Here is a 26239-nt window from a genome sequence, read left to right as displayed (position 1 = left end):
ATGAAATTTATATGTACCTTAAAACTAATTCTCATGTGTGCCTAGTAATTTATGTATGTAGTAATTTAACTCAACTTGATTTCTAGGCTATGTCTACGCTTTAGTCGCCTGTGAATACGGAGTATATCATTTCTCCAAGTACAAAATTAGTTCACACGAATCTGTAATAGTTTCTTCACCAACTCGTAATAATTTACCTATGTTGGGCAGAAGATTGTAGTCTTATCTTAGTCAAGCGAGAATATTCTTCCTCAATTGTAATGAGAAATTCTCAAAAAAACCGATAATTTGTGAAAAGTATTATTTTTAAAATAAATCTGCATCCATGCAAATTCAGCAGTTAGAGGCACACGGTCGGAAAAGAAGCTGTGGGCGGATTGTGGGTGCATTGTAGGTACACCAAAGGCCGCCTAATAAATTAGAATTCCGTTAAGGGCAAGCTTGAACAGTTAGAGCCTTACTCCGTAGGTGAGATTTGCTAGTGCTCGGTCAACACAAGCTTAATCTAGTACACGATCACATCTGCCTAGCTACGTGATTCGAGATGGCCGCCGAGGGTCAGAAAGCCAGCAAAACCGGCAAAACAAATCAGGAACTTGCGACAGCGACGAACCACCTACGCACAAATAAAATACAGAGAAAGGGAACTAAGGATGCCATGGGTCAAAGTTTAACCGGATCATGGTGCACGGAATCGCGTGTGCTGTGAACACATAGATAGATAGATACGCCATCAGCCGAGTGAAGTGGTGTCAAGCTTTGTTAACTGCATATAGGACGAGCGATGGAGCGAGCGTCTTCTGAACTGTCACGGAACGACTTGAAAACTCTGAAACCTGCGATTGGTCGGGCGCCGGGACTACCTAGCCACAAAGCCCAAAGGAGCGTTCCTTTTAACGATGTAGCTCAGCGACCGCCCAGCTGCGCGCGCATTTCGTGTGAATCGAATCTGAAAACAACAGAGACGGAGGCTGGTCGATCGCCGCGCGGCAGGACCAGGTAGCTGCGTTTGCTCACCGTCCAGCCCAGGGAGGAGGAGAGGAGAGGAGCTCTCTGCTCTCACCCACCGGCCCGAATCCAACTCTCCTATTTGCCCGACCTCTCCCTCTATCTACCCACTCTAAGTAATAAACGTCTTTTATCAAAGAAAAATCTATCGACTCGTTCCCTCCGTTACAAGAACACGTAGAGCTATGAACTCGATATAAGTGGTGTTCCGTGTTGTAAGACGTTTTGGGTAAGCTAAATAATAGCCTAGTAGAAACATCTTATAATATGAAACACATGAGTAGAATTTAGCCCTAGCTCGATTGTACTGAATTTGCGCAGGTGAGCACATCCACCAGAGTGGAGTTAGTCACTGAATCTTCTGCCCTTCATTTTCAACACGGTCAAGATCTAGGGCTAACAGCAAAAGAGCTCAGTGCCGACAGTTTTAACCGACTCTACACGATACGCCCTCGTCGGTATCACAAAGACTCCGCTCTGGTTGCCTTCAGCCAAAGTTTTAAAACAATTGACTATGAACATCAGTTTAATTATTGGTTTGGAAAAAATGAAGATCACATGTACAGTTTGTCCTAAAAGTACTTCCAGAACCTTATAGTTTCTTGGTCATTTACATATCTAACAATCAGAGTTATATCCTCAATATCGTGTCAATATCCAAAACATCACAAGCTTATTTGAAAATTGGTTAAATAGCATTGAGAAGGAAGTTAAAAGCCACAAGTTGGAGTTTGCGTTTTACTTTGGGCTATGTGGTATGTAAGAAACGAGTTTGTTTTTACCATATCCACAAAAACTTCCTTGTTGCAGGTTATCCCTTGAGCGTCCTATTGGATTCATGTGTGGTCATGTCTTGAGCCGGAGGAGTTAAGGCAGGCCATGATTTATTTAGTCGGTGCAGCTGGTGGCTTGATCGAAGACTCACATGTTACTCTTCTCGAGACTATGACCAAATTCTAATAATGAAATAAACAACCTATATGCATCAATCGATGCAGAGGACTAGGCGTTGATTTCCCTTTAACAAAAATCCAAAACATCATATTTTTGAGATACACGTAGAGTAAGAGTAAATGCAACACCATAGGAAGACAACAAGGATCATGATCGACCCTAGGTCGTTCCCCTCCAGGGCGACTCGGGGCGGAACCCTAGCACCCACCGCCGTCGTCTTCCCCTCCCCCTCCCCACCTCCTCCTCGTCCCCGGAGGCTGCTGCCGGTGAAGCCGGGCGCGGGCGGTGATGGGGGCGGCGGGGATCCTCGCGTGGACCCCTGGTGCGGCGGATGGAGGCTCGCTTCCGCACTGGGGGATGGACCCAGCCCTTGGAGGATGATGGCGGCGCGGCCCTCCCGCCGGGCGGCGGCGATGGCGGCGGCGACGTGGCCCTGGTTTCTGGTGGCGCGACCTCTCCTCACTTCCTCACCGACGGGAGGGCGGTGATGGGGGCGGCGGCGTGGCCCCGGAACCTGGAGGTGCGGTCATCTCCTTCCGTCCTCGCCTCGGTATCGCCGGGCATGCGGTGATGGGGACGGATCTCGTACTGCTCCTCGTCAAGGTCTAGGACCACGACACCAAGGGCGGTGGCCCTGGATGGCGGGGACGGCGTCGACCTGGTGGCAGGTGGCGGGCGTTTGGTGCCGCTGATCGTGGCACCGCGATGGTGGTCTTCTCTCTCGCTGGAGGAGATCGACTAGTTGTGTGGCTAGCCGTGGCAGACCTCGCGATCCGTCGCCTAGCTCCCGATGGTGAGGTGCAGCTGCCGGTGAAAGCCGACCCAGACTTCGGTCATGGCGGATCATGGCGGCGTGTTTCGTCGTTACCTTGTTGAAGGCATTGTCTCTGCAGTCTGCGTTCTTCGCCTGAGCTGCTCCAGGGGAAACCCTAGACCCGGGTCTCCCGGATCGGACGATGGCAACGCGCAACGCCGTTCTCCCAGTTGGGGGCATCGTTTTTGGAGCAGACAAGATGGCGGTGGTGCTGAGGTGGAGCGGTGTGCTTTTGTTGTGTCGGCGTCGTCGTGTCGCCACGGCATGGTGCAGTGGTGTCTCGGGACGGATGCAGTGTGATGGACTCGCGCTGGATGGTGGAGTCGTCTGGCACCGTGGCGGCATCGATGGCAGGCCTGGCTTGGTCAATGCGATGATCTCTCTTGAAGATGGAGTTGAGGAAGACGGCGGTAGCAACTTCTATGGCGCGTGCGTTGGCGTATGCTGAGAGTCTGCTTGACTGGATGTGCTTCTCATCTGCTATTGGGCGGTCTAGGAATGCATTTGGTTTTTGGCTGATGTGAGTTGGTGAATTGTTACCCCCTTCATCCCTCTGTAGGTTTAGCGAGGTGGCTTCGAGTTTGATCTTTTGTATTGCTTTTGTAAGGTGTTGTGAATAATCTAATAAAAAAACCGTGTGCATCCCTTGGATGCAGAAGCTAGGGCGATATTTTCCCCATTTCGAAAAAAAAGAAGGTCGAGTTGTCCCGAAAAGTTCACCGACATATGGCCAAGAGTAGAATCAGGAGCCTAGGGATCACCAGTTCATCTCATGCACACCTCAAAATCTCCTTTACTAATCCCAGACACCCTAATCTATTCAACAACCTTGCTCTGCTCCATATTTGTCTCAGTCTTGCATTGATAGATCTTAATTTTTTATGTGCTCTAAGATCTTATGTCTTTGATTTTGTCACGCACGCCAAGGACCATGAAGAAGAAACGGGGGAAGGATCAAGGATATTAGAAGATGACTATGTAAAAAAGGATGATTAGCAACTTAAAAACAAGTAATCAGCAAAATTATTCACAAGTCACTATAAACACAATGAATAGAAAGAAGAATGCAAAATCTAAATAGATGTGTATGCTACTTAGTCTTATTGTGATGTGCCCATATCCATGGACATATGCATGTAAGAATCTTGTTGTGTGCATTGACGTAGAGGTTGTTCCACCTTCTCGAAAAATGTAAGAATTTGCTGGCTCATGCTTATATCTCACAAGTTTTTAAGCAGGTTAGTGATATGTCTTCACAACTATTGTTTGTGGTTGCCATGTTAGGATAAAAATACAATAAGGATAGTGTATGGCTATCGCGTAATAATTTATAGTATTTGACACTGTAATATTAGGCAAAGGTAGATAATGAGTATTCAAGCATTAAAAATTATACCTACAACATATAAACTCATAGAGCTGCCTCGAATTACTATCATGCAAATCTTAAGCATGTGAAGATGGACGTCTAATTAAATTACTATGACCTTGTGATCAAGTTGTTATAATATGTCTATATATAATCTGGTAAATTAATATAACCTAGAAATTACTGGAAAGAAAACTTACCGAAAATATCAACATAGATCTAATTTTGAAGATTAATCATAACAATTTTAGAGGTATTTAAAAAAAAAGATGTGAGAGAATCTTGGTGATGCCATGATATTGTCAAGTAAAAATATACTAACATCTATAGTTCCTCCATTCCAAAATACTTTGAGTAATAGGTTTTTTTATGACATTGTTTAACTTGCAACACCACTTTGGTGTGTAGATTTTGTGATATAAATCATAACCACAATAACAATAAGTGTTTTGAAATACGAACATAATGACCTCAATTCTACTTCATATAAATCATACTCCATATATGAAGGTGTTCTTGAACAGGGAGTGCAATACCTTCAAATCTTCAATGATAAAATGTCATCAAAATACCATGCCGATGGCAATATAATTTTGTGGCACAAGAAGCAGGCAAGCAGGGCATGCCGCCTGGAAATTAAGCCGACGAGCGTCGCCAAAAACAAGCCACCAAAGCTCCGTTAGTTCGTTGTCGAAACTCTTTTAGCTCACCAAATCAAACGGCCATACGTTTGCATGAAGCAACCACGTACTGCACGCCACGATGGAGGACAAGGACACCTATATTAACAGCTGAAGAACCCCTCCAAAATCACACACACCTCGCTCCTCACAGGACACAAAGCACACACACATACAAAGCACACACGCCAGGACGCCACAAAACCGCCTTCGTTTGCCGACCCAAACGTACGCACGCCATGGGCACCATGGACGCGCCAGTCTCGAGCGGCATGCATAACGCCACCACGGCTGCGTTTCTCGGCTCCAGCGGCCTCGCCAGCCAGCTCCCGGAGCTGCATACGGTGGAGGTGCTCGTGGCAGTGTCCATCTTCGTGGTGATCCACTCGCTGCGGCAGCGGCGCTCGCTGGGCCTCCCGTCGTGGCCGGTGGTCGGCATGCTCCCGTCCCTCCTCCTCGGCGTCCGGGGCGACATGTACGAGTGGATCACGGGCGTCCTCAAGTCCCGCGGCGGCACGTTCACGTTCCGCGGGCCGTTGTTCACCAACCTGCACTGCGTGGTCACCGCCGACCCGCGCAACCTGGAGCACCTCCTCAAGACCAAGTTCGGCAACTTCCCCAAGGGGCCCTACTTCCGCGACACCGTGCGCGACCTCCTCGGCGACGGCATCTTCGGCGCCGACGACGAGGTGTGGCGGGCGCAGCGCAAGGCGGCCAGCCTCGAGTTCCACTCAGCCGAGTTCCGCGCGCTCACGGCGAGCTCGCTGGTGGAGCTCGTGCACCGGCGGCTGCTCCCCGTGCTGGCCGAGACTGAGGCGGCCGGCGTCGCCGTGGACCTACAGGACGTGCTCCTCCGCCTCACCTTCGACAACGTGTGCATGATCGCCTTCGGCGTCGACCCCGGGTGCCTGCAGAAGGGCCTCCCGGAGATCCCGTTCGCGCGCGCGTTCGAGGACGCCACGGAGGCCACCATCGTGCGCTTCGTCACGCCCACCGCTGTGTGGCGCGGGATGCGCGCGCTGGGCGTCGGGCACGAGCGCGTGCTCCGGCGGTCGCTGGCCGGCGTCGACGAGTTCGCGTACGATGTGATCAGGAAGCGCAGGGAGGAGCTCGCCGCCGCCGCGGCCGGCCGTGAGGATGCCGCCGCCGGGCTCAAGCGTGCCGACCTGCTCACCATCTTCACCAAGATGCGCGACGCCGACGGTGAAGCCGTCTACTCGGACAGGTTCCTCCGCGACATCTGTGTCAACTTCATCCTGGCCGGCCGCGACACGTCGTCGGTGGCGCTCGCGTGGTTCTTCTGGCTGCTCAGCAAGAACCCCGGTGTGGAGGCCAAGATCCTGGAGGAGGTCGAGGGCATCGTCGCCGCACGGGCGAGCTGCGGTGAGGTCGAGGAGGAGCTGGTGTTCCAGCCGGAGGAGGTGAAGCGGATGGAGTACCTTCACGCCGCGCTCTCCGAGGCGCTCCGGCTCTACCCCTCCGTCCCCGTCGACCACAAGGAGGTACGTACGTCGTATTTTCTACGTATATGCATGCACACACGCACGGCCATACATAGTCCTACGTACTGCTTAGATATTACGAAGAGAAAAGCGTAGATTTCTCTAGTGGAGTGATCGAGATTCGAGCATGTATGTTTCGTGCTGCGATCTTGCATTTCGCGTTGGTGTGTTTGGTAGAACAAACTTGACCTCATGATGCCATATTCCCTAGTGTGTGAGTCAGTGAGTGACCGACCTTTCCTCATCTGATTTACCATCTGCACGAGGAAATCAAATCAATGATCGTACTAGATATAGAACAAGTTCACCAGCTATAGGTGAACGATCTGTACAATTTTGTACCTGGAGTCAAGTATGAACATTGATAAGTCACTGGACTATTTTAGATATACTGAGGTTGACTGTTACTGGAGCTGACGACCGCATACAAGTTCCTAGTAAATCGTTCTAATTTTTTCTGTTACTAGCTCTGATCCAAATCTGAACCTAAACAGATTTAGACAACATTTAATTTAAATCTGCGATAATTAATTTGGACCCGAGAGAGTAATTTGAATTTGAACCCTCTCACCAACAACAAAACATGATTGAATATACTAGCTGCGCCTGCACAGAATAGGGATGCATTGGACATTTTGAACTTGCATCATGAAGCTGACATGTAAATGAATTTATGCAATATTTCTAAGTTACAAGTTTTGCTTCTCTACCAGTAATTAATTTTGTTTTCGGTGTCTTGTGGAGACTTGAAAACTCTGCTCCAAGTTGGCAGAGACACGCGTCTCCCAGATTCAGTAGATTTTGCACCTGTGCTTAGTTTACCCCTCAATTATAGGTTAGCAGAGTTTGATTGTCAACAAGGGTGCTCTTTACCTTGGTTAACCCAAAAGTACAAGTTAAAGGTGAATCAGATTAGATCAGAACAACTTTAATTAGCCAGATCACCTAACCCTATCTACCTGGACAAGGTAAAACCCCCAAAGCATATTATAACATAACTGAGCTAGTGACAACATATTGGTTAACAAGTTAGCATGTCACTTGAGATATCTTTATTTTGCAGGATGACCTAGATATGTTTATGTAGGGTGCATGCAATTCAATAAACATAATCCACTTCACTTTTTTCTCCATTTGCTTACGCTTTTGGGTGACCTTGATCGATATCTTTATGTAGGGTGCATGCAATTCAATAAACATATTTTTCTCATGATCCATCAGGTTGTGGAGGACGAGGTGTTCCCTGACGGCACGGTGCTGAAGAAGGGCACCAAGGTGATCTACGCCATGTACTCCATGGGGAGGATGGAGAGCATCTGGGGAGAGGACTGCAGGGAGTACAGGCCCGAGCGGTGGCTCAGGGATGGCCGCTTCCTCGGCGAGTCCGCCTACAAGTTCACCGCCTTCAACGGTGGCCCGCGCCTGTGCCTCGGCAAGGACTTCGCCTACTACCAGATGAAGTTCGTCGCTGCCTCCCTCCTCCGCCGCTACCGTGTCAACATCGTCGAGGGCCACCCGGTGACGCCCAAGATGGCGCTCACGCTCTTCATGAAGCATGGCCTCAAGGTGACTCTGGACAAGAGGGACAAGGCCAAGCTCTGAACCACAACATCTGACCGATGATGCTCGGAAATGGTGGTGTGTGCTGTGATACTTTGATGAGAGAAAAGCTGGGGCTGTGTGGAAAGCTTTCCTCTCTTCTTTTGCTTCTTGCATTACAACTTTTATATTGGTATTATGTCTTTCAGTTATTTCGTTTGGCAGTGATAGCATATATATAGTTTAGCCAGGAATGGGTGGCATAGAACCTCTGTATATGTGTATATGTAATGGTGAAGCACTGTGGCTTCAACTTCAGGTGGTGTTCTTCGATGATATTATTTTGAATATAACAGCTGCAAGATGTGATGAAATCGTGCTCTCACTCAGATACAACTGCTTATATTACGAAGAACGGCGCCATCTGTTCAATACATGGCATACATCAACACAGACAAGATCCTTTAAGAGTGTCAGTAAGAACAAAAACACAGGCAACATCCAGGGACTTGATGCAAAATACTTTGCAGAGAGTCTTATCATCAATTCAATATTCAGAGTCCCATGACATCGCCTATAGATTTATTTATGCTCTAGTGTTTTGGGCAAACCTTCATTGGGACTTACAGTGACGCAAAACTAGATGGTTATGTGGGCTTTTCCTTAATATTGGTCAGAGCCAGAATTTCGACCCTGTTATTTAGAAGTGTCTTATCACTATCTCGTGATTCAGTAACACTTCTCGATTTGTCCCTTGCTTACATGCCTTCAGCATGAAATGCGACATAGATGTGAGTTGTTGAAAATTGGTTGGCCAACTTCAACCCTTGCCCCAAGCCCACGGTCTGATTGGTCACTTCAAGCCCTGCCACTCCACTCTTCATAGAATTCAGACACAAAATTTTCCATGAACTTGTGCCTTTTCTCCGCTCTCCTTTTCCCAGCCTATGTCCAGAATATACGTGTCAATATGTAGGAACACGTAATGGAAAGCTACAGCCTAGAAGGCGTGTCAGGATACTATAATAAGTCATTATAATTAGTACAACATCCAAGTCAAATCTATATGTCGATTAGGACATCAAAATAATCTCAAACATGACATCAGGACCATTGACTTCTTTGAAAAATATGATAGTTTAAATAAAAATAAATTATATAAGTATATTTCATGATGAATCAAGTAATAACAATTTTTTAATGATGTAGTCTGTGTTGGTCAATCCTTTTAAACTGATAGTCAGAACTAATACCACATGTAATTTGACATAGAGGGAGACACTAACAGATACAATAGAAGTATTAGCAAGCTGGATCGCATTTGCATATACTCAGCATGCATGTAATTAAAGATGCAGTAAGTTCAAAGATGCAATGCTTTCTTCCTGGGTTTATACAAGACAAATGAAGAACAGTAAAAAAAAAGACTTCTAAACCACAGCTCAGCCTTTACCTCTGTCTTCATCATGTCCTTCAACTTAAAGAGCTTCTCATGGAAATGATTTATTGACGTTTGTTTCTCCTCCTTGGACATGTACTTCTCCTTTGACAGATTATCACGTGGAAGTACTTTAGGATCATGCAATGCACTGTTCTTGCTCCCTCCATATGTAAAACATCTTGCAACACCTACAATGTTAATTGGGAAGATTAGAGGAAAACCACTTAATCAAACTAAATATGACCAAACTGGTAGCAATAAAAAGGCACATTCTTGGTTTTATTTGACCACAATTCATATATGAAAATTGAGAATATTTAAGCATTTCAAACTTGTAGGATCCACAACATTCTTATAACAACAGTTGCATTAGGTACAACCTCATAAAAAAATGATGCAGAATCTGTATTCTGATTCTTCCATGTACTTGCTTATCTTCAGATTATAGCGGATCTAATCATGAAGATACCTCATCCAGTGTTAAATCTATCATGTCATAATGCTTTTGTTCTATGAATAGTGTGCGATGGAGCTAGACATACTATTTCCTTACATTGTTTCCAGATATACAAACCATAGTATTATGGTTTGCAATTAATTTCTAGTCTATATGGCAAAACCAAATGATGGAGATTGCATAAACCTGAATATTGCATTTTCTGTTCAGAAAATGAAACTGTGCATCACCTTTTCTTTGACTGCATTGTAGCTAAACAAATCTCAAGAGAGATTTCCCTGTTATTTAAAGTTGATATTGTACATGTGTTTGAATCTGTTGCCAGATTTTGGGTAGCTAACAATAGACATCATGCATTATATTCAGTGAGTTCTTGTGCTTTATGGTGTCTTTGGAACAAGCAGGTCTGGAAACTAATTCTGAATTCTATGAAAAACTAGGAGATGATCTTTAAGGAGCCCATGCTCGAGAGAGCTGGCTTGTTCTGTCAACATGTGAGCAAGCTGATGCAACAACCTATGTTGCTGGATAATGGTTAACCAGCAAGGATCAATCTGGAGAAGACTTCTCAAGCCTCCTGCTGAGGCAATTCCCTGATGCTCCGCTGCTCCAAGCTCCTAGAAGAGAGGAACCAACTTCAGGAGAACCAATAAGGATTGCTGGAGCAGGGACCTGGTTGACTCCTACATCGACCCAGGAGATGGTCTTCGAAGCATCTGAGGATGCTGATGTAGCCGGTGTTTGATGCAATGATGACTTCTCTAAAAATTTAGTAATTTCCTTTAATTTCTTGCTTTAAAGTTCAAGTCAGCGCTTTTGCCAATTTTGCTGGATACTGGAACTGCTGCTCTGCTAGTAGGTAGTTAGATAAACACTGGAGGTTTTTTTGTTGATCACTAACCAGTTTGATTTGGTTGGTTGCATTTATATCTAAAAAACAAATGATAAGCAATGAACTTAGAGAGTTAAGACAGCAAAACCGAAATAAAAAACAAACACAAGACTGGAGCTGCAGAATGAACGTGTATAACCAGAGCTATGCATAGTTGTATGGTTTTAGAATTTAGAAATTCTAGTATGCTGAAACTGATACAGACATTATGGTTGAGCAGTGCTTACCAATCGCACCAATCGCATCCAGACGATCTGCATCTTGCACAATTGCAAACTCAAGAGTGGGCTCAGCATTAAGCTTGTTTGAAACCTCATTTTTGAATCCTGCAGTTAAAATCGTGGGTGCAAGAGCTTATTCCAAGAACGTTTCGGCACACTAAGCACTACAACTGATGGGTAGTCAGATCATGTAACAGATAACACCGACACACTAAGACGAACAACTCACCCATCCCTGTAATAATGGCCACAATTTCCTCCCTCTGTCGCTCCTCCAATCCCACCTCTTCAAGAAACTGCTCGACGATGCTCATATCCTCCGCATTATCCCTATCCATTCCTCCAATCAGATTCACTTACTCCTCAACAACAGTACATGAAGGTTGCGAGACCTCTATACTATCAGCGGTTTAGGTAACTCTAACTCAACTTGCTCTCACTCTTCAAGATGGAAAGGACGAATTTAACAATATAGCAAACGAGAGGTTTCCCTTACTTGGTGTACTTGTAATCTCCTGCAAGAACAGAGGTAGCAAATAAATGGGCGTTCCCCATCAGTTGTTCATATCAAGAGCTAATCAGCTCGAGCGAATCGTAAACGAAAACATAAAACGAAGCAGTAATTGGGAGATCGCGACTTACCGACGTCGTGCAGGAGAGCCGCCAGTTCCACCTGGAGCAATCAAAATTCCAGCGCCGTAAGCAAAACGAAATGGAGAAACGAAATTTCCAACATCAAGTGGAAGAACGGGCCGGGGAAAGAAGAAGAAGAAGAGGTAAAGGATGGTTACGATGAGGAGGCGGTCGGGGGAGGAGAGGCCCTGCTCGGCGGCGAGGGAGAGCGCGAGGTCCCGGACGCGGAGCGCGTGAGCGGCGTCGTGGGAGGCGTCGCGCCCGCTCATCTCCCTCTCCACTACCTCCTCGGCGCGCCGCACCGCCGCTGGATTCGCCGCCGCCGCCGCCATTTTGATGTGCGCGGTGTGCAGGAAGCTGCAGGAGGCGTCTGCCTGTGCTACTGCTAACGGGACACTGACAGAGGAAAGGGGCCGTGCGTGCAGCATGTCGTTTGTCGATTAGAGCATCGCGCCTCCCATAGCCCTCCATACGAGCACATCTCGGGCTAGGTTTACCGGTTTGTTCTTTTCTAAATTATTTTTTATAAAAGCTACCAACTCTAAGGCAAAGCGTTACAAATTGCACTAATTTTCGTTAAATATTTTAACAGCAGCCCTGACCGCTGAAGTTCAACTGTAAAGGCTGAGCTGGCAACACACATAGAGGAGGAGCTGATGTGGACATGGGACCCACTTGTCCGTTCTCATCTTCTTTCCCCTTTATGTTCTTCTTCCCCTCATGTTTCTCTCTCCCCAGTCGGACCCGACTAGGCTTTGTTGGGTTAGCGGCTGAGCCAGTCAAGTGAGAGGATCGTCTAGGTGTGCCCACACTAGAGCTCGGAGGAGGATGGATGGGGGCTCGGGAGAGAGGTCGAAGGACACAAAGAGGATTGGCAGGGGGGTCAAAGGAGGATGAGCATGGCCTCTTCACCGGAGCTCCAAGGCTGTGAGCGAAGGGGTGGACGTGCTAGCAGAGGCGGAGAGGAACAAGAAGAGGCGGGGTGTGGTCGTAACGGAGCCCCCAACGCCCCCAAACGGGAACAACCAACGCTTCCTACAGAAGCTTATCGTCGGGGGTGGGAGCGGTGACACATAGTGGAAGAAGGGGAGGTCGTCGAGGCTAGGCCTCACGCGGCGCTTAGAGCGGAGCAGGGAGGCGGCAAGGCACATACACCAGTCCCGGTGACATCAATACAAGGAACCTATTAGAAGTTCTGAACACAAACGGTGATCGCAGCCACATAGGATACAACATGTGTGCACCATATTTCAACGTCCTAGCTCATTATCCTCCCACCAGCTCACCTCTCGTGTGCTCGAGGTCTCTCCTACCCCCACCAAATCGCCGCTAGAGGATGAAGGAGTTGTTCATGAAGATAATGCATGTTGTGAGGGCGTATGATATCGAGTTCGCGATGAAGAAAGACACCATCAGAATGCCCCATTTCTCATCAATTTAGAAATGCATTGTTGCTATGAGGATGCTTGCCTTTGAACCTTATGCCTATTTTGGATGAGTCTCCTTGTGCCTATTATGTTCATTATTTTGCCCATCAACTACTGTTAACTCTTTATTGACGTTGCTAAGGAGAGTGGGTGATTGTATTTGGATCTGTCAGCAGCTTGCACACTTTTCTAATGGTCTTGGCATATATTGTAAAAAATTGAGAATGCTTCGAATAACACAGGCCGAGGAACTGATTGTTGCATTGGAATTAGAAGAAGTTGAAATGGGGAGTGGGCTCATTCAGGAAATGGGTTTGGCGAGTGATAACGTATATTACTTGCCGCTATTATGCTCACCTTCTACTTCATTTCATAACACAATTGCTTGAAATTCAAATATTATTCAAAAGATCTTTACATCATCTTGTTCACAATTATAGGATGGGTGCGCCAAGGCACCATTTCATCAAGGACTAGGGACTCTAATGCAAGAACTCATACCAAGGACCAAAACGAAGAAACCCCTCACGTTCAAAAAGGAGCAGAGCCTCGAGAGGCATCTGACCTGCTCGAGACCACCGACGCCAAGGATAAAAGCGAAGAGAGGGGGCTGCGATCCAATCTACTCCGCACCACGTCTCACTCCACCCACCTTCAGGGCGCCAGCGCCAGCGGCGGCGCTAGGGTTTCACCAAGGACCCGAAGCACCGGAAGGAATGGAACCGATCGCCGTCTGTAGCCTAAACAAGAGAGCCTCAAGATCTCCCTCGTCTCCACCCTTTGCTCCTCGCTACTGAAACTTCGGTGAGCACCAAGGGAAGAGTAGTGACAAGTTCATCTCCCAGTCTGAACCCTTTCCCTAAAGCTCTAATTCTTGATGTAATCTTGGTGTTCTTAGTGAAAGACATCAACTTTAGCCTCTGATAATCTTCCCTGTTGTTGTGTGGTTGAATCCAAGAACTTGCAGTAATCAAAAGCTAGTGTTTTTCATCTCTGTTCTCCTACTCCTTATGCTCATGAGGATCCTGTGTTGTTTCCTTGTTTGTGTTGCGAAAGTTAAGGTCTGTCTTAAACCTGTTTGATGAATTGTTTGCACCAAAACCAAATTGTTAATTGTCTAGATGATTGAAAGCGCCAAAGTCACTACTTTGATCCCTGTGGAAGAACGATAACAAAATGGCTATACTTCTTCTATCAGCGAGGCCATGTGAGACACATTGGAGCCATCCCTTCAGAATCGTGAGTCGTGTCCTCTCTATGTATGCTACAATACGACGAGTCCTCATCAAGATTGGAAAAGGAGTACTATGGTGTGGAGGCCGTAGTGGCTCTAAGCGGGGTTACATCATTTCGGTCATTTGAGTTTGTTTTCATAGTACACTTGATGCAAAAAATATTTGGACACACATGTGATTTGAGCATAGAATTGCAAATGAAAGACCAAGATATTATTCATGCTATTGAGCTAGTTGATTTCACAAAGTATCACTTGGAATGCTTGAGGGCTGATTCTGGATGGAACGATTTATAAAGGTCACGTCTTTTTGTACGAAGCATAAGATCAAAGTTGCTTATATGAAGGATCCTTACTTTCCCATTGGGCGACCAAAAGGGGGTTCCTGGCTATAAGGGTTCCATGATTTTTTCCATCTCTTCCATGTTGATATGTATGTGCGTGTCATTGACAGGAAAATTTCCGAGTTGAATGGCAGGTTTGATGAGGTAAACATGGATTTACTTTCTTCCATGACAGCATTCAGTCCACTTCGTTCATTTGCTGCTTATGATCAAAAGAAGTTGGTTATGCTTGCTACAAAGTTTTATGCTACTGATTTTGCAAGTGACAAATTGGAAAGACTTGCATGGAAATTAGACATATATGTACATTACTCATGTGCGAAGAGATGAAAGGTTTAACAACTAAAAGAATATAGTCTAGCTTTCAATTATGTTTTTGGAGACAAACAAGCATGACCAATATTTTGTTGTTTACAAGCTTCTTAAGTTGGTATTGATTATGCCGGTAGCTACTACCATTGTTGAAAGGGTACTCTCCTCAATGAACTAAGGAACAAGATGTGCGTGATGACTACTTGAACAATTGTTTGGTTACATTTTTTGAGAGAGAATTTTTCAATCAAGTGAAGGATAACGATGTCATCAATCTCTTCCAACAAGGCAATCACAAAGTTATATTTTAATATCATCAATTCTTCACTCAAGAGTCAACAAGTACTGCCTAATGCAAATTTATAGTTGTAGTATTAATAATTATTATGGATTTGTGGTCTTAAGTATTTTAATGTTACTTCAACAATTTTTATAGTCTAACTGAAATTAAGGCCATATGTAGATTTTTTTTGCAATGAATACATGGTCTCCAATTCCCGGCACCGCCACTAGGGATGCTGGTTCTACATAGCGCACTAGTAGGAAAAAGCCTACTAGTGGCGTGTGGATTTGGGTAGTGGTATCCATTAGTAGTCGCGTGCTGCTGGGCACGCGACTAGTATGCTACTTAGATGCCGCGTGCGGACACGACGCGCGGCCAATATGTCTAATGGCAGCGTGTGGCCGCACGCTGCCAGTATACTGGAATCGCTGCAAGTACTTCTGGTCCCTATTTCTAATACATGTTCTCATTTCTCCGTATTATACATCTATACATACACAATATCATACTTACACAAGCAGTACGAAATACATACACACATGATACAAAATACATACACACATGATATGATTATACCAGTACCAAACCATTATTTGATCTCAGTTAATATCAGAACAACCGAAGATCGATCATAAGCTAGTTAATTAGTAGTCTAAACTAAAAGCACATAGATGAGAAATGCAGTCGCGATGAGCAGGACGAAGATGATTTTCATCCGATTTCTCATCATCACTCTCATCTCTTCAGCTAGATAGTGCGCGTATATAGCTTCCGCCTTCTCCATTGTGTTGTACCGTATGTAGATGCAGCTGTGAAAATGGTGTACCTGCCTCCAACAGTCGTCCCAATTGGAATAGACTTCGGAGCTCTAGCCTTGTAAACGACATACGAAGGAATCTCTATGCATAAGATAAATAATATACATCAGTAATGAAATTCATACATAATAAACGATGTAGTGCGACACCATTTAAAAGAAGTCAAGTACCAAGAAATGAGCCTCATATAAAAGACACACTATAGAAGAGGTAACCAATAATACAAAGTCAAATGCCCATGCAATGTGCATGGAAATATAGACAAGGTCTTATTGGCTCCCTCTTTCGTTTGACGGTGCCAGAGTTTAATCATCGGCAAGTGCATTTAAATATAAACGACACATGACAAGAGGTCAACCAACAAGATCAAGGCAAATACGCAAACAATGTGTAAGATCAGTTTACAACACACGAGTTATAGATCATTCAAAACTAAACCTAAGCAAATTAACGACGGAATGGGCAGAGGCCATCAAACATCATGAAGTCCCGGTAGTCACCCTGAAGATGACAAATCTCTTCTATCTGCCACTGACTTGGTTTTACATCGCCATAGTAGAACAACCCCTCTGAACTGAAGACTTCCTTCCTAATGAGTTGCTCAACCTTATGATGAATGCGATACAACTCGAATCTGAAATCTTTCTCGCTATAGTTCACAAAGTCCTTGATCCATGTTGTAAGACTAGATGGCTCCACAAGTAGCCGATGATCCTGTACAAACTCACGCATGTGATGGATTGCGTAGAATGCCTCCATCGTGCTATCTTTTAGTTGCTTCACGCAAGGGAACTCCATTTCGTGGCTGAGTACACGCCTGCCTCTTATGACTACTTCTTGTTGTGGGTATACTTCATAGGTGTACCATCGACAGTGCCTAGATCCGGCAAGCCCGGGTGGCCCACAGACGGTGATGAGGCATGTGGCCCATCGGGCGGCCCAGTTGCTGTTGATCAGGTAGGAAGAAGTCCAGCCCAGGATCAGCAGGCCGGATCCGCACCGACATAGGAGTGACCCGGATCCATGGAGGCCCATGAGGAACCCGGATCCAGGAAGACGTGTATGGAAGGCGGATCCGTGACGTGCACGGCAAGATTTTGTACCATAGTTAGGTTATCTGTAATCCGGCTAGGACTCTCCGTGTAAATCCTAGATCCGTGCGCCTTTATAAGCCGGATCCCGGGAGCCCTAGAGGCACAACCACAACTCATTGTAACAACGCGAAAGCGCCCAGATAATTCCGGACAAGCGGCGAGTAGGCCCCGTTATCGTGCGGGTGTTCCGAAGCTGGGTAACTCGCGTACCACCGTCCCGTGTGCACTCCGCCCTATGGCCCCTACTTCTTCTCCCCCTCGTGAGGATCCCTCCTCCGAGGTACCGTCGATTAGGCAACGACGGGTTGGCGCCCACCGTGGGGCTGCGGCGTCCGGAGGCCGGAGCCGGGAGGGTTCCGCCATGGGAAGCTACGACGACACCATCGCCGTGGGGCGTGTCCTTTACGCCGGAAATCTGCCGATCGTCCCTCCGGATGAGTGTTGGATTCCGGCTAAAACCGACCCCATCAAGCTCTCCATCGTCCCGAGTTGGCGGCATACACATCTTCATCGGGGAAACCGTCGATTCCGACGGAAACCCACCGGTAAGTAGCGCCGACGCGACCGCCGCCGAGCGGGACGCGGTCGCGAAGATCCGATCCGAGACGCTGGAACTTCCTAGCGAAGATTCCGCCTTAGATCCGGAAAAATCAAAACCCACCCAATCCGCCCCCGAGCGAGAAGTAACGGTGGAAGACCAATGCAGATCCGCCTGGGTCTCCCAGGTGTTAGAGAAGCAAAGGTGTCACTTCGTACACTTCTTGGCCCATACCGCCGGAACCGCCCCTCCTGAAGTCGGAGTTGGTCCCGTGCAGGTTGAGGCCCCGGAAAACAACGCTGCTCCGGATCAGCAGGAGGCTGTCGGAGAAAGCGAGACTCCGGCTGAAGAATCGATCTTGGGAAATCTAAGCCCAATTTCCGGAGACTCCCCGTCCACGGAATCCGATGACTTCGTCCGCAAGCTAGGGGAGTATGGTTTCAGCGATCAGCCTGAAGTCGACTCCGCCCAGCCAAAGCAGGTACTCGCAACAGTAGCAGCGCTCGGAGAAGACGGATCAGAAGCGGCAGACACTCAATCCGACCCCCAGCCATCTCACCATGGATCTCCGATGTCGCGGGAACGGCCCCGTAGGGATCCTTCCTCGGAGAGCCTCCTGTCGCCTGAAGAGATAGTTGCGCAAGCACGCATGGATTTGGTCGCAAAGTCAGACGTCCTCAACAAGCCAATAACTCCTGGCGACGCCGCAGATCCGGAGGCCCTAGAGGCCACCGAGAAGGAGATGCGGCCACGGCCAAAAGTTTGCCAACACCGCAGTTTGCTATATTGGATGAGAGGGAAGAAGCTGCACCGATCATGGATCGCTTTGAGAGACGGGATCGCGAAGTCACCGCAACGCTCGAGCAAGTCAAAAGTATGAGAGCGAGTGGGAGGTGAAAATGACCTATGCACGGGCGGAGGCTGATAGAATCGTCGGAGAAGCAATCCCTCCCCGCGAGGATCAACTTTGCAACCCCTGCCGAACGGCAGCCGCTCGCTACCCCGAAGGACAATGCGGCAAGAGCTGCAGAAATTCTGAAGAAAAGTGACGAGGAGGTTGACATCAACTACTTGCGCACGCTCGTCGCTTCAGCGGTTAAACAGCAGAGCAAGGCAGATACTTCGCGCAAGTTGGAATCCAACCCGGAGCATTGCGTCTCCACTGCGCAGAAGGACGCCCGCAACGATCGCCATCGAGATGACGAGTCGCGAACCGGATCCTCGGAACGCAGAAGGAAAGCCAGGGAACACCCAAATCCGATCCCCGTACCATCAAAGACGCCTCCGTCAGATCCGAGAAAGGGAAAGGATGCAATGTACTCCGGACGAGACAAGTACCGCAACGCCTCTCCTCCGCCTAATGGTTACCCGCGTCCCCCGTCGTCGCAGTCCAGCCGGAAACACCGGGCCTCAAGGGCATGGTGGAATTATTATCCGCGACATCGTGATGCCTTCCGGAAACCGGAACAGGGAGCGCACGCCGGAGCCTCGCCGGAATCGAACAATGATCGTGAGCCCGAGCCGAGGAGGAGCCGGAATGAGGAGCGCGACCCGGAGCCCCGCCGGAGCCGGAACGACCGGGGCAGCCAGCGTCATGGCGAAGGCAGCCACGAGAGCCGGAGCCGGCACCGGGAGGGCCGGGGAGAATCTGCGGGCGGAAGCGAGAGGTCGGATCGGCCCCCTCGCAGGTCTCCCTCACCACCACCTAGCGGTGGCGGCGGAGGTGGAGGCGGAGGCGGTGGCCGGAGATCTCGCTCTCGCTCAAAGTCCCCCCGACACGGCTCGCGCGACGCGCGGGAACGCCTCAACGAATACAGAACCGACTACATCGGACCAAAGTGCTTTGGCAGGATGATTCGAGAGGAACCAAAGCCAAGGAGCTCCCTCAAGTTACCCGGAAACTTGAAGCATTATGATGGCACCGAAAGGCCGGATACCTGGATTGAGGATTACTACAATGCAGTAACCTTCGCCGGAGGAACCCCTAACATCGCCTGCCGCATGCTCCAGTTGTACCTTGTAGGACCAGCCCGGATCTGGCTCAGCGACCTCGAGAAAAACTCAGCCCGGATCAAGCCGTTACCCTTCAAGTAGTAGCGGTTGAGAGCATCATTCAGAACGTTCTTGATGTTGGTGTAGTTTTTCGGTTTTCCACTCCTCGAGTCAAAATACACGGTGTGTGAGTGTTGAATCCACAAAACAATGAGGTCGAAATATTGGTCTCCGTGCAACACAATTCAAACAGACCATTATATTCTAATTTCAAACATATTGAAAGAAATGTATAGGAAAGCATCTTGTGGCACTAGCAAGTGACTTACTCGGGAAAATAAGGAAGGACAAACATTTTTTTATCCTTATTCACCAAGAAGTATTTTCGATGTAATACATCACATTTAGTTTGTTCTCGTAGTTGACCAAGTAGCTCTCATACAGGTAGTATGGGGCCACTATCGCCAAACTCGGGGATAACTCTTGCTCTTTTCTGACCCGGTAGGCCCTAGCAAGTGTAAATAGGCGAACAAAGTTTCGGTGGAATCTATGCATGTGAAACATGGAGAATATGTCCTGAAATCTCAGGAAAAACACGTTCGTGGTGTGTTTATCGATAAAGTCCAAGCCCTTAGAAACATTGACGATAAAAAGCGGGTATGTTGGATATTCCATATAAATAGACGTCTTTCCTCTTTCAGAATGAGGTCATGCAGACTCTTCATATCACCAGGTATCGTTAGGTACTTCTCCCACGATAACATAGGTTCACCGGCCACATGATACTGCCGGTTTTTCGTGTAGATCTTGTCCACAACCCGGTTTGTTTCGCAAGCGGCATAATCCTTTTTCTTAGGTCTTTTCTTCCTTTTTTTTCAAAGCATGCTCGGCAGGATCTGACACCACATGTGATGCGGGCGCGACAGGATCTGACGCCACATGTGTTGCAGGCTCGGCAGAACCAGACACCTCGGTGGACCCTTGGTACTTGGGATGTGGCCCTTGTCGACCTCTGATACGTCTCCGACGTATCGATAATTTCTTATGTTCCATGCCACATTATTGATGATATCTACATGTTTTATGCATACTTTATGTCATATTTATGCATTTTCCGGCACTAACCTATTAACGAGATGCCGAAGAGCCGGTTGATGTTTTTCTCGTTGTTTTTGGTTTCAGAAATCCTAGTAAGGAAATATTCTCGGAATTGGACGAAATCAACGCCCAGGGGCCTATTTTTCCACGAAGCTTCCAGAAGTCCGAGGAGTAAACGAAGTGGGGCCACGAGGCGACGACACGCCAGGGCGGCGCGGCCTAGGTGCTGGCCGCGCGGCCCTGTTGTGTGGGTCCCTCGTGACCCTCCCGAGGGTGCCCTTCCGCCTACTTAAAGCCTTCGTCGCAAAACCCCCAGTACCGAGAGCCACGATACGGAAAACCTTCCAGAGACGCCGCCGCCGCCAATCCCATCTCGGGGGATTCAAGATCGCCTCCGGCACCCTGCCGGAGAGGGGAATCATCTCCCGGAGGACTCTTCACCGCCATGGTCGCCTCCGGAGTGATGAGTGAGTAGTTCACCCCTGGACTATGGGTCCATAGCAGTAGCTAGATGGTCGTCTTCTCCTCATGTGCTTCATTGTCGGATCTTGTGAGCTGCCTAACATGATCAAGATCATCTATCCGTAATGCTATATGTTGTGTTTGTTGGGATCCGATGGATAGAGAATACTATGTTATGTTGATTATCAATCTATTACCTATGTGTTGTTTATGATCTTGCATGCTCTCCGTTATTAGTAGAGGCTCGGCCAAGTTTTTGCTCTTAACTCCAAGAGGGAGTATTTATGCTCGATAGTGGGTTCATGCCTCCATTAAATGCTGGGACGTGTGACAGAAAGTTCTAAGGTTGTGGATGTGTTGTTGCCACTAGGGATAAAACATTGATGCTATGTCCAAGGATGTAGTTATTGATTACATTACGCACCATACTTAATGCAATTGTCTGTTGTTTGCAACTTAATACTTGGAAGGGGTTCGGATGATAACCTGAAGGTGGACTTTTTAGGCATAGATGCATGTTGGATAGCGGTCTATGTACTTTGTCGTAATGCCCAATTAAATCTCACTATACTCATCATATCATGTATGTGCATGGTCATGCCCTCTCTATTTGTCAATTGCCCAACCGTAATTTGTTCACCCAACATGCTATTTATCTTATGGGAGAGACACCTCTAGTGAGCTGTGGACCCCGGTCCATTCTTTTACATTGAATACAATCTCATCGCAATACTTGTTCTACTTGTTTCTCGCAAACAATCATCATCCACACTATACATCTAATCCTTTGTTACAGCAAGCCGGTGAGATTGACAACCTCACTTGTTTCGTTGGGGTAAAGTACTTTGGTTGTGTTGTGCGAGGTTCCACGTTGGCGCCGGAATCCTCGGTGTTGCGCCGCACTACATCCCGCCGCCATCAACCTTCGACGTGCTTCTTGACTCCTACTCGGTTCGATTAAACCTTGGTTTCTTGCGAGGGAAACTTGCCGCTGTACGCATCACACCTTCCACTTGGGGTTCCCAACGGGCGTGTGCTTTACGCGTCATCAAGCTAAATTTCCGGCGCCGTTGCCGGGGAGATCAAGACACGCTGCAAGGGAGTCTCCACAATCCAATCTCTTTACTTTGTTTTTGTCTTGCTTTATTTTATTTACTACTTTGTTTGCTGCATTATATCAAAACACAAAAAAATTAGTTGCTAGCTTTACTTTATTTACTGTCTTGCACTCTATATCAAAAACACAAAAAAAAAATTAGTTACTTGCATTTGCTTTACTTATTTCAACATGTTTCCTTTTAATTTTACTGTAAAAGATATACCTGTGGGACAAGGGTCTATAATTGGAAGAGATAATATAGAAGAATTTTTCACCCATGTTAGTATGCATGAAGATCTTAAAGATATACCCCTTGCAAAAGTCTGTCCCTACTTATGAAGATGCCTCTGTTTGTTTGGTACGCATGATGGAAGCTAGATTTATTAGTCTCAACCCCATGATACAACACATGTTTCTTACACTTTCTGATATGGAGCGGGGAGAGAAGAGAGATTTTGTTCTAAAAGTCTTAGTGCGAGAATTTGCAGATATAGCTAGAGAAGAGAAACTAGAACGTGAAGCTTCTATTCCTAGGAAGCTAGAGGATGGTTGGGAGCCCATCATTAAGATGAAGGTCAATGACTTTGATTGTAATGCTTTATGTGATCTTGGTGCAAGTATTTCTGTTATGCCTAAGAAGATTTATAATATGCTTGACTTGCCACCATTGAAAAATTGTTATTTGGATGTTAATCTTGTTGATAATGCTATAAAGAAACCTTTGGGGAGAGTTGATAATGTTCGCATTATCGTTAACAATAACCTTGTCCCCGTTGATTTTGTTGTCTTGGATATTGAATGCAATGCATCTTGTCCCATTATATTGGGAAGACCTTTTCTTCGAACTCGTTGGAGCTATCATTGATATGAAGGAAGGTAATATTAAATATCAATTCCCTCTCAAGAAAGGTATGGAACACTTCCCTAGAAAGAGAATGAAGTTACCTTTTGATTCTATTATTAGAACAAGTTATGATGTTGATACTTCGTCTCTTGATAATACTTGATATACACTTTCTGCGCCTAGGCTGAAAGGCGTTAAAGAAAATCGCTTATGGGAGACAACCCATGTTTTTACTACAGTATTTTTATTTTATATTTGAGTCTTGGAAGTTGTTTACTACTGTAGCAACCTCTCCTTATCTTAGTTTTGTGCATTGTTGTGCCAAGTAAAGTCTTTGATAGTAAGGTTCATACTAGATTTGGATTACTGCGAAAGAAACAGATTTCTTTGCTGTCACGAATTTCGACCTGCCTCTCTGTAGGTAGCTCATAAAAATATGCCAATTTACGTGCGTGATCCTCAGATATGTACGCAACTTTCATTCAATTTGAGCATTTTCATTTGAGCAAGTCTGGTGCCTCAATAAAATCCATCTTTACGGACTGTTCTGTTTTGACAGATTCTGCCTTTTATTTCGCATTGCCTCTTTTGCTATGATGGATGAATTTCTTTGTTCCGTTAATGTCCAGTAGCTTTGTGCAATGTCCAGAAGTGTTAAGAATGATTATGTCACCTCTGAACATGTGAATTTTTATTATGCACTGTAATGTCCCAGGTTTAGAGACGATCGAGGGGTAGATTTTAGAAAGGGATGTGCATGGCATTGTAAATTCTGGGGAAATTTCGCGCTTTTAAACAAAAATTGCATCGAAGGGGGACAAGTTTCTCTCTCGACACCTTACGGGGTTAGGGTTTCGAGAGTGCGACAAACTTGTTTCCCATCTAACTAAATTAGAGTTTTGAGAAGAGAGGGGAGAGTTTGCATCAAACTTAAGTTGCATGATTGAATTCTAAATTCGAGTAGCATGGTTGAATTCAAACCAAAGTTGAATTTGAATTTCAAATTCAAATATTAAATAATTACCCTAAATAGTTGAATTGTGAGGAAATTCATTAAGTAAATAATACATAAAACACATTATGAATAATTTAAACAATAAGACAAGCTCATTAGAGAAAACCTTGAGCTTTATTGATTAACACACAAGATACATTGTCTTTACATTATTCATAATGGAAATAAATGAATTTTACAACACATTACAAGAATTGGAGAAATTGAAAAATAAAAGAAAATAAAAAGAAAAGTACAAGGATGGATCCTATCCTAAATACTACAAGATCATCTTCACTTGATCTTGGATTTGATGATCTCCATATCCATTTTGATCAACATCTTGATTCCCTGCACATAAAAAAAACAAAGCAACAATTATGCCAAGTGGCATTGCCACTTGGCAGGTTAGAAAGAAAATGGCAACAGAGAGGATATGCTCACAGCTCTGCCGAGCTGATCCTCTCCAAGCCAAGTGCAAAGTATCAGGAACACACACACACACAGGCAGCTCACACTGCATGTGTGCATGCTCACCAGCACACTCACACAGGGGGAGTCACCAACACTTGCCAGGCTAAGCTGTCGAGCAGTGAAGCAAAGGCCAGCCATATATAAGCTTTTCACAGCCAAACCCTAGCTATTTGCTTCATCCATCGACAAGCAACAGGGTAAGTCACCAAGAACACCAAGAACAGCTAGAACAAGAAGAACAGCCAGGTCTTGTTCAACCTCGTCCATACTCACCACCGAACCAAACCAAGAATCACAAGCCACAAGGAGGAGCGGGGCAAGTCAAGCAAATCACCGAAGCAAAACCTCTACACCAACAATATTTCTAGGAGCTGGAGTGAGGTATACCAATCATCATGAACAAACCGGATGGTTTTGTTCATAAACAAGCATATGCACCAATCACACATAAGCAAAAGGGTAGATACCCTATGTTTGTGTCATCCTATGGCTAACTAGTCATTGGGTTCAAGCAAACATAGAGAACGAGCGAGTAGAGATCATCCGGGGAACATTGGTTGTGTCTACACATGGACACAACCGAGAGAAATCCAACATGGATTCAAAACCTCGGCCGGATACGAGGCTCACTTGACAACCTGAGCTAGCTAAGCCATCGGACATGATAGACTATCATGTGTCTATCTTGTTTTTCAACATCAAAGCTACCGGTAATTCACCAAGTGATTAGCCGGTGAGCACCTATTCATCAAAGAAAGCCAACACAGTGGGAGCTACCCTAACGGCAATGAATTAACTGTCAGTGGCTACCTCAACCACACCACAAAATCCCACAGATAAGCTCAAGCACATCTATCATTACCCGGATGGGTTCAAAGGGAGCTAGGGTACCCAACGGAAGTTGGCATCCCTCTAGCTCTACTAAATCAACTCATATGATCATCACTCGCAAGGCAGTTCACATCATTTATCTACTCAATTAAGCAAGGTAACGAGAGATAAATGAATTACACAAGTAACCAATGCACCAGAACCTTGCACATGATCCAGAAGATCACTGCAAGCAATAATCAATGCTTGAGTAAGCAATAGAACCCACTAGCACAAGTGTATGAGTCACACAGGTACCAGAAGGAGCACCAGATAGTCACTGTCAGAAGCATAACAACTAAATCATCAAGTAAATGTTAATCATAGGCTCATTAGTGCTTGCTAGCACTGGAAACAGATGACTATAAGCAAGCCTAGCACCAGAAATGAGCTATTCACTGAAGAAATTACACACAAGCCTTAATTGAATCACAGATAGCCGAGATAAACCATTTTATGATTGTACCCATAAGCACATCGGCAAGGAATTGATGCATATGGACAACAATTAAGCAAAGCGAGAGCCTACCATGAGCCGGAACACTTTAATCATCACACAAACAAGCCTCTGGTACTTGCAAATTTTGCAAGAATCACACACGATCAATAAACCGAGGGACCGAGTTAATGCACTCACGGGAGAGATAGGCTACACATAGCAACAGCGGGAGCCAATAAGATTAAGCAAAGCATCACGGTATGCTCATGAGCAAGAGCTCATGAGGTATACCATCAAGTTATAGGGAAGAGCGGCTCAAACCGGTAGCTGACCGCAGACACAAGCGGCATAGCGGCGGCACGGCGGCACGGCGGCCACGAGCGGAACGAGCGAGTAGCATCACGGCA

The 26239-nt window shown here is 46.3% G+C and overlaps 2 protein-coding genes across 2 annotated transcripts; one reads left to right on the top strand and one right to left on the bottom strand.

The window, feature by feature from the left end:
• The first annotated feature begins 4982 nt into the window (after positions 1-4982).
• Positions 4983-8214, top strand: LOC124681412 (cytochrome P450 86B1-like). The gene is made up of 2 exons (XM_047216335.1): positions 4983-6327; positions 7549-8214. The coding sequence occupies exons 1-2, from the start codon at positions 5065-5067 to the stop codon at positions 7927-7929; spliced, it is 1644 nt and encodes a 547-aa protein (XP_047072291.1). The 5' UTR covers positions 4983-5064; the 3' UTR covers positions 7930-8214.
• Positions 8215-8375: 161 nt separating this feature from the next.
• LOC124681411 (uncharacterized protein YpgQ-like) lies at positions 8376-11857 on the bottom strand. Its single transcript, XM_047216334.1, has 7 exons — positions 11669-11857; positions 11520-11550; positions 11374-11392; positions 11107-11207; positions 10884-10982; positions 9320-9495; positions 8376-8811 (listed from the first exon to the last, which is right to left on the bottom strand). Exons 1-7 carry the CDS (start codon positions 11840-11842, stop codon positions 8725-8727), a joined length of 687 nt encoding a protein of 228 aa, XP_047072290.1. The 5' UTR covers positions 11843-11857; the 3' UTR covers positions 8376-8724.
• Positions 11858-26239: the final 14382 nt, after the last annotated feature.

The sequence above is a fragment of the Lolium rigidum genome, unplaced genomic scaffold (genome assembly GCF_022539505.1).
Source record: "Lolium rigidum isolate FL_2022 unplaced genomic scaffold, APGP_CSIRO_Lrig_0.1 contig_41879_1, whole genome shotgun sequence".
Taxonomy (NCBI): Eukaryota; Viridiplantae; Streptophyta; class Magnoliopsida; order Poales; family Poaceae; genus Lolium; species Lolium rigidum.
This window is presented reverse-complemented; position numbering and strand designations above follow the sequence as displayed.

Coding starts and splice junctions, on each gene's coding strand:
- LOC124681411 (XM_047216334.1), bottom strand. CDS start 11,842: ATGGCGGCGGCGGCGGCGAATCCAGCGGCGGTGCGGCGCGCCGAGGAG. Junction 9,496..10,883: donor GGATGCGATTGGTGCGATTG/GTAAGCACTGCT, acceptor TTAACATTGTAG/GTGTTGCAAGATGTTTTACA. Junction 8,812..9,319: donor AGGACATGATGAAGACAGAG/GTAAAGGCTGAG, acceptor TTCTGGACATAG/GCTGGGAAAAGGAGAGCGGA.
- LOC124681412 (XM_047216335.1), top strand. CDS start 5,065: ATGGGCACCATGGACGCGCCAGTCTCGAGCGGCATGCATAACGCCACC. Junction 6,328..7,548: donor TCCCCGTCGACCACAAGGAG/GTACGTACGTCG, acceptor ATGATCCATCAG/GTTGTGGAGGACGAGGTGTT.